Source organism: Ranitomeya imitator, chromosome 5 (genome assembly GCF_032444005.1).
Source record: "Ranitomeya imitator isolate aRanImi1 chromosome 5, aRanImi1.pri, whole genome shotgun sequence".
NCBI lineage: Eukaryota > Metazoa > Chordata > Amphibia > Anura > Dendrobatidae > Ranitomeya > Ranitomeya imitator.
The window spans coordinates 184,558,037-184,573,815 of NC_091286.1; the positions used below are offsets into that span (position 1 = coordinate 184,558,037).

Here is a 15,779-nt window from a genome sequence, read left to right on the forward strand (position 1 = left end):
GTGCATATGTTCGCCTGTCTTCACTCATCTCCTTCCGCCTTCTTCAGACTGTGCGGCCTCATGGCCGTGGCATGCAATAAGGGATCAGCTGAGGCCGCTCAGTCTGAAGCAGGTGTAAGGACATGTGTGAGCGGCGAACATATTTACTGCGCAAGGCCACGAATCCCAGCCCCGCAGTGTGACTTTATGAAAAGACACTGTGGGTCTGGGATTCATGGCCATCGCTAACCGCACCGGCCAACGTGAAATGAGGTCAGAAGACAGTCAGCGCTCACAGCGCATGGCCAAAGGCTAACAAGAGCGCAGACTCCTGTACAGCAAATAGCAATGCTCAGGAGGCTGCGCCCAGCACCAAGGCGTTATTTTTGGACACCTGTGCTGCGTCTCCTTAAAAAGACAAGTCACGCCTCCAATACAGTTCTACTGTACAATGGGCAAAATTGTGTACGTCTTTCATTCTGCGTGTGCAATGAGCAAAATTTAAAGAGCAACCTTTCACTTGTGGAGCATTACTGCTGCACAAGGTGTGGCTCTTCTACATTGTAACACCTGAGGGTGGGTTAAAGGTTACCTTTGAAATTGGTTCAATTAGGCTTCGGCCTACACTCTGCTCCTCTCCTCCTCCTGCTGACCCTGGGCTCTAACACCGCCAGTTTTTGCCCGGAAGTGCTAGCTGCACAGAGAAAAACACCAGCCAATGTGTCAGTGGGGTTCAGCACCGCCAGCTGTTCCCCCGCTGTGTAGCCGGCAACGTGTCCTGCAAACGCGACGCAGACACAAAGCTGCCTCCAGTGCAGGCATCGGCCTACACTATGCTCCCCCTGCTTACTCTTTGCTCCAACACCGCTAGTTGGGGCTCTAGGAAGACAATCTTGAATAGGCAACGCATCCGGGTTCCAGCACCGCCAGCTGGTTCTCGGCAGTGTTTTTGTCACGGGTACTCCCTCGTGCCCAGCCTGGTTCCAGCACCGTCAGCTGTTTCCGGGTAGTGTCAAGCTCACTGAGACACCTATGCATTGCCCCGTCGTGTTGCGGTCGGGTTAGCCAACTCCAGGGTGCCTCCAGTTTAGGAGCTTCCTATGTGGGCTGCGTGAATTGGCAGTCAAGGCTGGTTCTGTAGTGCCAGTAGGCCAAGCTCCCCCTGTAGGACTGTTGGTGTTTGGTAACTGCAGCTGCCTCGCGGACTAGCTGTTCTCTCCTCTCCTGTGGACCTTCTGGTCCACCACCTGGTTCCAGCACCGTCAGCTGGTTCCGGGCAGAGCCTTTGGCTTAGGTGCCTCCTCCTGGGTATCCGAGTTCCGCCAATGCCAGGCGGTCCTTGGTAGTGCTTTTAAGCGTGGGAACCTACAGCTTAGTAACCGGGTTCCAGCACCGTCAGCTGGTCCTCGGTGCCATTGGCTCTTGCACACTGGGGCAACGCATCTGGGTTCCAGCACCGCCAGCTGGTTCTCGGCAGTGTTTTTGTCACGAGTACTCCCTCGTGCCCAGCCTGGTTCCAGCACCGTCAGCTGTTTCCGGGTAGTGTCAATCTCACTGAGATGCCTATGCATGCCCCGTCATGTTGCGGTCGGGTTAGCCAACTCCAGGGTGCCTCCAGTTTAGGAGCTTCCTATGTGGGCTGCGTGAATTGGCAGTCAAAGCTGGTTCTGTAGTGTCAGTAGGCCAAGCTCCCCCTGTAGGACTGTTGGGGTTCGGTAACTGCGGCTGCCTCGCAGCCTAGCTGTTCTCTCCTCTCCTGTGGACCTTCTGGTCCACCACCTGGTTCCAGCACTGTCAGCTGGTTCCGGGCAGAGCCTTTGGCTTAGGTGCCTCCTTCTGGGTATCCGAGTTCCGCCAACGTCAGGCGGTCCTTGGTAGTGCTTTTTAGCACGGGTACCTCCTGCTTAGTATCCGGGTTCCAGTAACGTCAGCTGGTCCTCGGTAGTTCCATTGGCTCTTGGACCTTCGGCTACCCATCCGGGTTCCAGTACCGTCAGCTGGTTCTCGGCAGTGTCTTTTGCTCTTGTACCTTCTGCTCCCCATCCTGGTTCCAGTACCGTCAGCTGGTTCCGGGCAGAGCCTTTGGCTTAGGTGCCTCCTTCTGGGTATCCGAGTTCCGCCAACGTCAGGCGGTCCTTGGTAGTGCTTTTTAGCACGGGTACCTCCTGCTTAGTAACCGGGTTCCAGTAACGTCAGCTGGTCCTCGGTAGTTCCATAGGCTCTTGAACCTTCAGAGTTCCTGTTCCATCAGCTGGTTCTTAGCATTTTCTCAGCCTTCTTGTACCTTCTGCTACATTTCCAAGTTGAAGACCCTAAAGACGACGACCCGGAAGACCACCCCTAAGATGACGACGACACCAGAAACGACAATCAGTGAGATGACGACGACCCTAGAGATGACGACCCTGAAGACCACCCCGATGACGACGGCGGAGACGACGACCCTGGAGACGACGACCCTGGAGACGACGACATGTTAGACCGAGAAGCAGAAGAACAAGAGGCTGCAGAACAAAGAGCAGAAGAACATTAAGCATAACACTTAATATCAGAGCAAAAGATATTATCTAAATTATATGCAGAAGAAGACTAAGCAGTGTATGGGGGTGAGTCCGTTCCTCCTCGTGGTGCCCCTGGATAAAGCCTGATGCTGCAGGCCAAACTGAACGCGGACAAATGTAACTTTTGTGACAGGCAGAACGGAAGGTGTAATCTTCAAACTTTTATAGATAACTACAGGAATGCCTGTCACAAATGAGAATATGATGAAGAAGTAGAATAGGAAGAATAATAATAGTTGAATATAATGAATATGAAGAATGTAATAAAAAAAAAAATAGGTAGAAGATGAAGAAGAAGATGAATAAGGTGAAGAAGAAGTTGATGTCAAAGATGCTGATGACGATGATGATGATGATGAAGATGAAAGTGTGGGAAAAGGAAAAAAAAAGAAGGGGAAGGGCGAGGAATAGTGAAACATCAATATCTGACAAAATAAAAAAAAATTTACATAGTCAATATCTTTGTCACTCCGAACGTCTTTAAAAAAAAAAAAATCATGCTATTCTATTTGATTGGGCTAAACCTCTATGCCTTTAATGTCTCCGCCACCTCCCCAAATACATCCTGCATTATTCTTAGTTGTTTTCCTTCATGTAGAATGAACCTACAAGGAAAGAAAGGGTTTATTTTAATTCCGATATTTTGGTCCCATTGACTTGCATTGAGATCGGGTATCGGCGATATCCGATATTTTTTGAATATCGGCCGATCCAATCCGATACCAATACTTTCCGATATCGGAAGGTATCGCTCAACACTATGGACGAGCTCTCGCTTCTGTTGGAGGATGAGGAGGAGGAGCAGGAGGGAGGGCAAACGCCTACAGCCAACTTTTTCATAGACCGTGGGCTAGGCAGAACTGTCCCAATATTGCTGTCACCTGTGGACCCTGCATCCACCACATTAACCCAGTGTGCCGTGATGGAGACGTAACGCCCCTGGCCATGCCTACTGGTCCATGCATCTGTTGTCACGTGCACCTTTCTACTCACAGATTGCCTGAGTGCATGGACAATGCGGTCTTTTACATGCTGGTGGAGGGTTGGGATGGCTTTTCTCGAAAAGAAGTGTCGACTGGGTAGCTCGTAGCGTGGTACAGCATAGTCCATCAGGGCTTTGAAAGCTTCGCTTTCAACTAACCGGTAGGGCATCATCTCTAACGAGATTAGTCTAGCAATGTGGGCGTTCAAACCCTGTGTACGCGGATGCGGGGATGAGTACTTCCTTTTCCTAACGAGAGTCTCATGTAGGGTGAGCTGGACTGGAGAGCTGCAGATTGTGGAACTAGCGGGGGTGCCGGTGGACATGGCAGACAGAGAGGGTTGGAGATGGTATTCTTGCTGGTGCCCTACATACAGTGTTTCCTACCACGAACCTGGTGATTCCCTGACTGCTTTGGCCTGGCGACGAAACCTGCACATTTACTGCAGGTGGTGCGGGAAATGGTGGGCTTACAGTGAGGGAAGGGATGTAGCGTTGCTGACTAGCTTCATTGGCCGAGGGTGCTACAACCTTAAGGGACGTTTGGTAGTTAGTCCAGGCTTGCAAATGCATGGTGGTTAAATGTCTATGCATGCAACTTGTATTGAGACTTTTCAGATTCTGACCTCTGCTTAAGGTAGTTGAACATTTTTGACAGATGACTTTGCGCTGGTCATTTGGATGTTGTTTAAAAAAATGCCAGACTGCACTCTTTCTACTATCGGATACCTTTTCAGGCATTGCAGACTGAGCTTCTTTAACCGGATGGCCACGCTGTCCTACAACTGGTTTTGGTTTTGCCATGCGTTTTTGGCCAGATACGGGCCTGGCAGATGGAACCTGTTGCGATGTTGATGCCTGCTGCGGCTCCTCCTTCTCCGCTTCAGAGCTACTGCCGCTTGCACCCTGTTCCCCCAATGGCTGCCAATCGGGGTCAACAACTGGGTCATCTATGACCTCCTCTTCTATCTCGTGTGCAACTTTGTCTGTGTCACCGTGTAAGCCGGTGGTATAGCGTTCGTGTCGGGGCACCATAGTCTCATCAGGGTCAGATTCTGGATCAGTGCACTGCGAGGGCAATCTTCTGGTCTGAGTCAAAGGAACAGCATAGTAATCTGGCTGTGGCTGTGCATCTGTGCACTCCATGTCCGATTCAACTTGTAATGGGCATGGCCTGTTAACTATTTCACTTTCTAACCCAGGAACGGTATGTGTAAAGAGCTCCATGGAGTAACCCGTTGTGTCGCCTGACGCATCCTTCTCTGTTGTCCTTGGTGAAGAAGACAAGGAAGCGACTTGTCCCTGACCATGAACATCCACTGACGACGCGCTGCTTTTACATTTAGCAGTTTCAGAAGAGGAGGCGAAAGAGCTAGAGGCAGAGTCAGCAAGGAAAGCCAAAACTTGTTCTTGCTGCTCCGGCTTTAAAAGCGGTTTTCCTACTCCCAGAAAAGGGAGCGTTCGAGGCCTTGTGTAGCCAGACGACGAAGCTGGCTCAACAACTCGAGACTTAGGTGCTATATTGCTTTTCCCACGACCACCTGATGCTCCACCACCACTACCATCATTACCAGCTGGCAATGACCGCCCACGGCCATGACCTCTTCCACCAGACTTCCTCATTGTTTGAAAAACGTAACCAAACTAACGGTATTTGTTACTGTAAAACCAGTTACAAGGTGAACTCTAACTTCTGTTGGATTTATATATCCCTTTATAGGTGGGTGAGACTGCAGGGAAAATCAGGCCCAATGTATAACAGTACACAGCTTCACTGGCAGACAGATATGCCACTAACAGGACTGACGCAGATGCACACACTACCAATAAAAATCTCCCCCTTTTTATTTTTTCAGGGAGAATATTGAAGAACTGTGGCCCACTCTTATACAGTATATGTTCTGTGGCATAAAATTAAAAATCAGATGCCACAGACAGGACAGGCACTGAGGCAGAAATGCCAATCTTAATCTCCCACTATTTTTTTTATTTATGGGAGAATTGGCAAGAAATCAGGCCCACTGTTAGACTGTATGTTTTCTGTGGCACAAAATGAGAGACAGATGCCACACACAGGACTGGCACTGAGGCAGAAATGCCAATCTTAATCTCCCACTATTTTTTTTTATTTATGGGAGAATTGGCAAGAAATCAGGCCCACTGTTAGGCCGGCTTCACACTCAGCGTATGAAAATACGGTCCGTATATTACAGCCGTAATACGCTGAAAAGTCCCGAAAATAGTGGTCCGTAGCTCCTCTGTAGGCAGGGTGTTTCAGCGTTTTTTGCGCATGGCATCCTCCGTATGTAATCCGTATGTCATCCGTACTGCGTGTTTTTATCGCAGGCTTGCAAAACCGACATACGGATATACAAGGGATCCATGTGTTAAAAAAAAATATATATATATATTATAAGATCATAAGAGGGCACCCTCTGCTGGTTGTCCTCATATGAACTCGAGTCAGGGAGCTTTCTAGGAAAGTTCCCACGATCTAGGAACAGCCAGCAGAGGGAGCCTCACCGCAAATGCAGGTAAATATAGGTCAATGGCCTACTTTACCTTCATTCCCTGGGGTTTTGCAGACATGAGCAATTTTGCATTAGCAAAGCTCGTGGCTGCAAAATATTTTAACCCCTTCAGATGGATTTATATCGTTGGACTTTACAGATCTGCGGAAGGTAAGGATATTGTTGGTTTATTATGTTTTTTTTTGTTACAGAACGAGGGTCTTCAGTGATTGGATTGGGCGTTCAATAAAATATTAAAACAACCTTTGTTTTCATTTCATTAAAATAATGTTTAATATTGTGTTTGTGTTTTTTTTTCACCCTTTACTAGTATTGGATTAATAATGGATAGGTGTCATAATTGCCGCCTCTCCATTATTAATCTGGCTTAATGTCACCTTACAATAGCAAGGTGACATTAACCCTTCATTACCCCATATCCCACAGCTACACGGGAATGGGAAGAGAGTGGCCAAGTGCCAGAATAGGCGCATCTTCCAGATGTGCCTTTTCTGGGGTGGCTGGGGGCAGATGTTTTTAGCCAGGGGGGGGGGGCAAATTTTGCATAGACACACTACTGACATTAGTAGTGTGGAATATGCAAAAAAAATGGGGATATGAGATGGTTTACTGCATGTAAACCAGGTCTCATATCATGTCGGGTTCAGGAAGGAGAAAGCAAAAGCCGGTAATTGAATTACCGGCTTTAAAGCTGTCTAGCGCTGGAAGAAATATATATATATATATCTCACTGATAGAATAGGTATATATATATATATATATATATATATATATATATATATATATCTCTATGTGTACCCATTTATTCTACCTAGTCTACTGGAAGCTGTCAGTGTGATTTTACTGTACACCGCAATGAATTGCCGGCTTTTCTCTCTAACAGCGCTGCGTATTTCTCGCAAGTCACACTGCTGGTCCGTTTGTGATCCGTATTTTTGGGGCTTCCATAGACTTTCATTGACGTTTAATTTGCGCAATACGGTGACAAACGCAGCATGCTGCGATTTTCTACGGCCGTAGAAAGCCGTATAATACTGATCAGTTTAATACGGCAGATAGGAGCAGGGGCATAGAGAATAATTGTGCCGTATGTTTTGCGAGTTTTACGGACGTAGTTTCTGCGCTCTTACGTCAGTAAAACTCGCAAGTGTGAAGCTGGCCTTAGACTGTATGTTTTCTGTGCCAGAAAATGAGACACAGATGCTACACACAGGACTGACACTGATGCAGATTTGCCAATTTTAATCTGCACCCTTTTTTTTTTTTTTCCTTCAGGGAGACTAGTGAATAAATCTGGGCCACTGTATTAGAGTATATTTTCTGTGGCAGAAAGTGGCTTGAAGAGATGTAACGAAAAAAAAAAAGAAAAAAAAAAAAAAAAGGGACTGTCCTACAATTACTATCTCCCTGCAGTAATCTCAGCAAAGTATGGCAGGCAGCAATAACAATGAGTGGACTGCTGCACAAAAAAGTCAAAAGTGTGGACAAACAAACAAGATAGCTGTGCAGAAAGGAAGGAGCAACAGGATTTGTGCTTTGAAAAAAGCAGTTGGTTTGCACAGCGGCGTACAAACAGCAATGCAGCTATCAGTGAGCCTTCTGGGGCAGCCCAATGAGCTACAGCGCTGAGGAAAAAAAATGTAGCCTCCACTGTCCCTGCAAACAACAGGTGGTGTTGGACAGTGGAAATCGCTACAGCACAAGCGGTTTGGGGTTAATGTACCCTGCCTAACGCTATCCCTGCTTCTGACGAAGTGGTAGCAACCTCTCCCTATGCTCAGATCAGCAGCAGTAAGATGGCGGTCGGCGGGAACGCCCCTTTATAGCCCCTGTGACGCCGCAGAAATCAAGCCAATCACTGCCATGCCCTTCTCTAAGATGGTGGGGACCAGGAACTATGTCATCACGCTGCCCACACTCTGCGTCCACCTTCATTGGCTTAGAAATGGCGCTGAATGCGTCATCGAAACGCAACTTTGGCTCGAAGGTCGCCGACTGCGTGGCCGACCCCACACAGGGATCGGGTCGGGTTTCATGAAATGACCGATCCGTTTCGCTCAACCCTAGTTGTTACTTAATAAACGAATTTAAAAAAAAAAAATTATTTGTAAGCAAATATCAGCATAGAAAGAGTGTAATAGAAACACGTCACCACTTCAGTATTTCTCACCCAATCCTGGCTTTGGCTTATAAAAAAAATCTCACCAAACAATCAAGGTGTGCATTTGGCCTTATATCTTCTGTTGCTTGAGTGATCTGTACCTCAACAGGTATTTTCCCGCCATGCCCCAGCCACTTTAACTTGATTAGTAGCTCAATGTCTGTGTGATATCAGGGGCCAGGCAAGGAAATCAGACAGTGAGCTACTAATCAAGCTAAAGAGGGCGGGGAAACAACTTTGCCCACATCCTAAAAAGTCCAATCTATCAGAATATAAAACTACCGTAATTAACCAGATTGGTAAGCACTATAAGGCCACGTTCACATGTTCAGTATTTGTAAGCCAAAACCAGGAGTGGATGAAAAATACAGAAGTGGTGACGTGTTTCTATTGCACTTTTCCTCTCTTTGTTAGGACGGGATCACACATGCGAGAAATACGTCCGAGTCTCGCATGTTAATACCCGGCATTGCTGCCGTCACTCAGGAGCGGAGCATGCAGCTGCATGTATTGCTATGTGGCCTTAGTCTCTTGATTTTGGCTTACAGGTACAAAGGTAAAAGAAATCACCAAACACTGAATGTGTGAATGTGGCTTTACAAGAAAAAATATCAACATGCAAGAAATGCAAGATTTTTTATTCATCACACCATCTAAAAAAAAACACTAAAAAAAAAAAGACACATGGAACTTAAAATAACATCAATGAACACAACAGCTCTCCAAGCAAAGAAAAAGCTGTTAACTAGTGCCATTGAAAGAAAAGTAAAATATTCAAGTACTCGCCGTAATCATACTGACCTGGATAATCACATTACCTGGTCATTTTTACCATATAATGACTGCTTTAAAAACTAAACTCCAAAAACAATCATGAATTTTTTTCCTGTTATTCTAAACAGCATATGGTAAAATGGATGGTGTAAATCAAAAATAAAATTTGTCAAACAAAAAAGTCCACATACGCCTATCTGGACTGAAAAAAATAAACTGTAAGGTTTGGGAAGAAGTGGAGGAAAAAAACGAAAGCGCAGTGAGACAATATGGCTGAAAATGTATTTTTTGTTTGAAGAAGTCAATCTTCTTACCTTATAGGTTTGATCCGTCCGTGGCCTGCACTTCACCTGATCCAAGGCGTCATCTGTGCTACTCCGTTTCAAGGTACCAATGGTGACATCTGGTACATTGCTTAAATCTAAAAAAAAAAAAATTACAGGAATGGCATAACTGCAAGAAAAATCATAAGATTTCACTACAATTTCATACATTTGTATTTAGAAATTTACTTCAACAACCCTTCAAAAACCCTTCCAAGATTTTGCATGTAAAATGCACATCGTGTTAGGCTCACAGATTTTCGGTCAGAAGCTTTGGTCACACATCAGTATCAGCAATTAGACCATACTACCAATGCTTAAAAAGGAATTCCATGGTCAGAAAGCAAGATATATATAATAAGCACATGTAGGACCTTAGCTAAGCAAGTAAATTGCACCAAAATCTGCGCTCCGACAGCTCATAAAGAAATAACGGCTGAGGAATAGTGATGAGCGAGTATACTCCTTGCTCGAGTGGTCTCCGAGAATTTCTGACTGCTCGGAGATTTTTTTTCCTTGCTGCAGCTGCATGATTTGCGGCTACTAGACAGCTTGATTACATGTGGGGATTCCCTAGAAACCAGGCAACAACCACATGTACTCAAATCATGTACACAAATCATGCAGTTGCGTCAACAAAAACTAAATCTCCGATCAGTCACAAATACACGGAGACGACCCGAGCGCGCTCGGGAAAACCCGAGCAACGGGTACACTCGCTCATCACTACTGAGGAATCATACACTGGTGGTATAATCCAGTGCCTCAAACTTCCACATCAATATGTGAGAGACCTGTCCTGACAAGTGTAACATCCGTGTCTGAACATACTTCTGCAAACCCTGCCTTGGTCCCCAGGCGGCGCTGCACTAATGTAATGACTACTGCTGGACATCGTCAGTTTGTGACAATTTAGCTTTTAGGGCTCATACTCATCTGCGAGAAAAAAATGGATGAGTGCGATGTGATAAAAAATCAGATTACACTCTGGCCAATGTTAATCTATGAGTCTCTGCTCATCTGAGATATTTTTCTCAGCTGAAATCGGACTGAAAAAAAAATCACAGCATGCTGTGATTGTCCTCATATCGGATGAGACTCGCCAATGCAAGTCAATGGGTGTCATAAAAAAATCACACAGTGCATGGAACATGCGATTGCCGCCCGATTTTTACACACCCATGTCCTTTGAAAAACCATCAATTCAGTAGCCCCGTACAGTAAAATCACAGTGTGACCCAACAGAATAGAATAGATACATTACATACAGTATACACATAGAATAGATAGATATAAAGATATCAGTCACATATACAATTAGCACAGTGTGTGTGCAGCTCACTGTACATGCATTTAATTAATAATTACTTATTTTTCTGGGGGAAAAAATGGCGTGGGCTCCAGAGTTATTTTCCAAACCAGCAGATGGACAACTGAAGGCTGTCAGAAGATGATTACAGCCTGGGAAGGAGGTAATACCCATGGAGCCTCCCAGGCTTTTAACCCCTTAGTGACAGAGCCAATTTGGTACTTAATGACCGAGCCAATTTTTACAATTCTGACCACTGTCACTTTATGAGGTTATAACTCTGGAACGCTTTAACGGATCCCGCTGATTCTGAAATTGTTTTTTGTGACATATTGTACTGCATGTTAGTGGTAACATTTCTTCGATATTACATGCGAATATTTATGAAAAAAAATGGAAATATGGCGAACATTTTTAAAATTTTGCAATTTTCAAAATTTGTATTTTTATGTCCTTAAATCAGAGAGATATGTCACGAAAAATAGTTAATAAATAACATTTCCCACATGTCTACTTTACATCAGCACAATTTTGGAAACAAATTTTTTTTTGTTAGGGAGTTATAAGGGTTAAAAGTTGACCAGCAATTTCTCATTTTTACAACACCATTTTTTTTTAGGGACCACATCACATTTGAAGTCATTTTGAGGGGTCTATATGATAGAAAATAACCAAGTGTGACACCATTCTAAAAACTGCACCCCTCAAGGTGCTCAAAACAACATTCAAGAAGTTTATTAACCCTTTACATGCTTCACAGGAACTGAAACAATGTGGAAGGAAAAAATGAACATTTAACTTTTTTTTGCAAACATTTTAATTCAGAACCATTTTTTTTATTTTCACATGTGTAAAAACAGAAATGTAACCATAAATTGAGAAATTAGACCACAAAAGTTGTTGTGCAATTTCTCCTGAGTACGACCATACCCCATATGTGGGGGTAAACCACTGTTTGGGCGCACCGCAGAGCTTGGAAGAGAAGGAGTGCCGTTTAACTTTTTCAATGCAGAATTGGCTGGAATTGAGATCGGACGCCATGTCACGTTTAGAGAGCCCCTGATGTGCCTAAACAGTGGAAAGCCCCCACAAGTGACACCATTTTGGAAACTAGACCCCTTAAGGAACTTATCTAGATGTGTGGTGAGCACTTTGCACCCCCAAGTGCTTCACAGAAGTTTATAACGTAGAGCCGTGAAAATAAAAAATCGCATTTGTTTACACAAAAATGATTTTTTCGCCCACAAATTCTTATTTTCACAAGGGTAACAGGAGAAATTAGACCACAAAAGTTGTTGTGCAATTTCTCCTGAATACGTCGATACCTTATATGTGGGGTAAACCACTTTTTGGGCGCACCGCAGAGTTTGGAAGTGAAGGAGCGCCTTTTGACTTTTTCAATGCAGAATTGGCTGGAATTGAGATCGGACGCCATGTTGCGTTTGGAGAGCCCCTGATGTGCCTAAACAGTGGAAACTCCCCACAAGTGACACCATTTTGGAAACTAGACCCCTTAAGGAAATTATTTAGATGTGTGGTGAGAACTTTAAGCCCCCAGGTGCTTCACAGAAGTTTGTAACGTAGAGCCGTGAAAATAAAAAAATCGCATTTTTTCTACAAAAATGATTTTTTTGCCCTCAAATTTTTATTTTCACAAGGGTAACAGGAGAAGTTAGACCACAAAAGTTGTTGTGCAATTTCTCCTGAGTACGTCAATACCCCATATGTGGGGGTAAACCACTGTTTGGGCGCACCGCAGAGCTTGGAAGAGAAGGAGTGCCGTTTTACTTTTTCAATGTAGAATTGGCTGGAATTGAGATCGGCTGCCATGTCGCGTTTAGAGAGCCCCTGATGTTCCTAAACAGTAGAAACCCTCCACAAGTGACTCCATTTTGGAAAATAAAAAATATTTTTTTTCCCACAAAAAAGATATTATAGCCCCCAAGTTTTTATTTTCACAAGGGTAACAGGAGAAATTGGACAGCAATAGTTGTTGTCCAATTTATCCCGAGTACGCTGATGCCCCATATGTGGGGGTAAACCACTGTTTGGGCACACAGCAGAGCTCGGAAGGGAAGGAGCGCCGTTTTGGAAAGCAGACTTAGATAGAATGGTCTGTGGGCGTTATGTTGTGTTTGCAGAGCCCCTGATGTACCTAAACAGTAGTAACCCCCCACAAGTGACCCCATTTTGGAAACTAGGCCCCCCAAGGAACTTATCTAGATGTGTGATGAGAACTTTGAATGCCCAAGTGCTTCACAGAAGTTTAGAATGCAGAGTCGTGAAAATAAAAAATATTTTTTTTTCCACAAAAATGATTTTGTAGCCCCCAAGTTTTTATTTTCACAAGGGTAACAGGAGAAATTGGACCACTAAAGTTGTTGTCCAATTGATCCCGAGTACGCTGATGCCCCATATGTGGGGGTAAACCACTGGTTGGGCGCACGGCAGAGCTCGGAAAGGAAGGAGCGCCATTTTTGAATGCAGACTTAGATAGAATGGTCTGTGGGCATTATGTTGCGTTTGCAGAGCCCCTGATGTACCTAAACAGTAGTAACCCCCCCACAAGTGACCCCATTTTGGAAACTAGACCCCCCAAGGAACTTATATAGATGTGTGGTGAGAACTTTGAATGTCCAAGTGCTTCACAGAAGTTTAAAATGCAGAGTTGTGAAAATAAAAAATATTTTTTTTCCACACAAAAGATTTTGTAGCCCCCAAGTTTTTATTTTTACAAGGGTAACAGGAGAAATTGGACCCCAAAATTTGTTGTCCAATTTATCCCGAGTACGCTGATGCCCCATATGTGGGGGTAACCCACTGTTTGGGCGCACGGCAGAGCACAGAAGGGAGGGAGCACCATTTGACCATTTTTGAGTGCAAAATTGGCTGTCATGCTTGGAGACCCCCTGATGTACCTAAACAGTGGAAACCCCCAATTCTAACTCCAACCCTAACCCCAACACACCACTAACCCTAATCCCAACCTGATCCACAATCCTAATCACTAACCCTAATGATAATCACAACCCTAACCCCAAAACAACCCTAATGTCAACCCTAACCATAACCCTAATCAAAACCCTAAATCCAACACACCCCTAATCCTAATCTCAACCCTAACCTCAAACCTAACCCTAATCCCAATACACTCCTAATCACAACCCTAACCTTAACCCTAATCCCAAACCTAACCCTAATCCCAAGCGTAACCCTAATGCCAACCCTAATCCAAACCCTAACCCTAATCCCAACTCTAACCCTAACTTTAGCCGCAACCCTAGCCCTAACTTTAGCGGCAATCCTAGCCCTAACTTTAGCCCCAATCCTAACCCTAGCCCTAAGGCTACTTTCACACTTACGTCATTTGGCATCCGTCGCAATCCATCGTTTTGGACAAAAAACGGATCCTGCAAATGTGCCCGCAGGATGCGTTTTTTGCCCATAGACTTGTATTGCCGACGGATCGCGACATGCACAGGATCAGTTGTGTTTTGGCAGACCGTCGGCACGAAAAATCGTAAAATGTGTTGTTTTCTTGTACGTCGCGTCCGCCATTTCCGACCGCGCATGCGTGGCCGTAACTCCGCCCCCTCCTCCCCAGGACATAGATTGGGCAGCGGATGCGTTGAAAAACTGCATCCGCTGCCCACGTTGTGCACAATTTTCACAACGTGCGTCGGTATGTCGGGACGACGCATTGCGACGGCGCCGTACCGACGCAAGTGTGAAAGAAGCCTAACCCTATATTTAGCCCCAACCCTAACCCTAACCCTAAATTTAGCCCTAACCCTAGCCCTAACGCTAGCCCTAACCCTAACCCTAGCCCTAACCCTAACCCTAACCCTAGCCCTAACCCTAATTTTAGCCCCAACTGCTTTCTCCTGCCGGCCGGCAGATGGCGACAGATGGCGGGTGCACTGCGCATTTTGTTTCCCAAAGAAGACGCCGGTGGGGAGGAGAGGACGCAGGAGGACCCAGGGACACCGGTAAGTATAATAGAGTCCCCGAATCCCCCTATTTCTCTGTCCTCTGATGTGCGATCACATCAGAGGACAGAGAATTACACACCACGGCTATCGCAAAACAGGGGTCGGTATAACCGACCCCGATCATGTTCTTTGGGGTCTCGGCTACCCCCGGCAGTGGAAGAAAAAAATAAACATTGACTTTTCTTTCACAAATAATTTCATTTAGACCTAATTTTTCTTTTTACTTTTGCAAGGATAACAGGAGAAAATGTACCATACATTTTGTTGTGCAATTTCTCCTAAGCATGCCGATATCCCATATGTGGGGAAAATCTACTGTTTGGGAATACTGAAGGGCTCGGAAAGGAAGGAGCGCGATTTGACTTTTTGAATGTAAAATTTGCCAACATAATTAGTGGATGCCATGTCATGTTTGGAGAACCCCTGATGTGCCTAAACTGTTTAAGCCCCCAACAAGTGACACCTTTTTGGAAACTAGACCCCTTAGGAGACTTATCTGGATGTGTGTTGAGCACCTTGAACCCACAGGTGCTTCACAGACGTTTATAAGGTTAAGCCGTGAAAAAAATCTAATTTTTCCCAGATAAATCTTTTTAAGCTCCACATTTTGCATTTTCATAGGGGTAACAAGAGAAATTGCTCCATACAATTTGTTGTGCAATTTCTCCTGAGTGCGCAGATACCCAATATGTGGAGGGAGGAAAACAACTGTTTAGATGCACAGCATGGCTTGTAAGGAAAGGAGCGCCATTTGACTTTTTGAATGTAAAATATGCTGAAATAATTAGCAGGTGCCGTGTCGCGTTTAGAGAGATCCTGATGTCCCTAAACAGTGGAACCCCCCACAAATGATGCTATTTTGGAAACTAGACCCCTTTAGGACTTTATCTAGATGTGTATTGAGCACCTTGAACCCCCAGGTGCTCAATACACACAATAATGTTAAGCCGTGAAAATAAAAAAATCATATTTTTCCCACAAAAATCTTTTTTAGCTACATATTTTGTATTTTCACAAGGGTAAAATGAGAAAATGGACCCCAAAGTTTGTTGAGCAATTTCTCCTAAGTTCACTGATATCCCATATATGGCCCCATATTATAGTGCAGATTTTGCTGCACTAGCTTGAGGATGCCATGTTACATTGGCAGATCCCCTAAAGTGCCAG

The 15,779-nt window shown here is 44.9% G+C and overlaps 1 protein-coding gene across 3 annotated transcripts in view; it reads right to left on the minus strand.

The window, feature by feature from the left end:
- The window catches only part of TIAM2 (TIAM Rac1 associated GEF 2), an 810,124-nt gene that overhangs the window by 155,231 nt on the left and 639,114 nt on the right, over window positions 1–15,779 (minus strand). For all 3 annotated transcript variants that reach the window (XM_069769403.1, XM_069769402.1, XM_069769404.1), the window contains one exon: window positions 9,303–9,409. In XM_069769403.1, coding sequence (XP_069625504.1) covers window positions 9,303–9,409 — 107 coding nt within the window. The remainder of the gene's footprint in view (window positions 1–9,302; window positions 9,410–15,779) is intronic.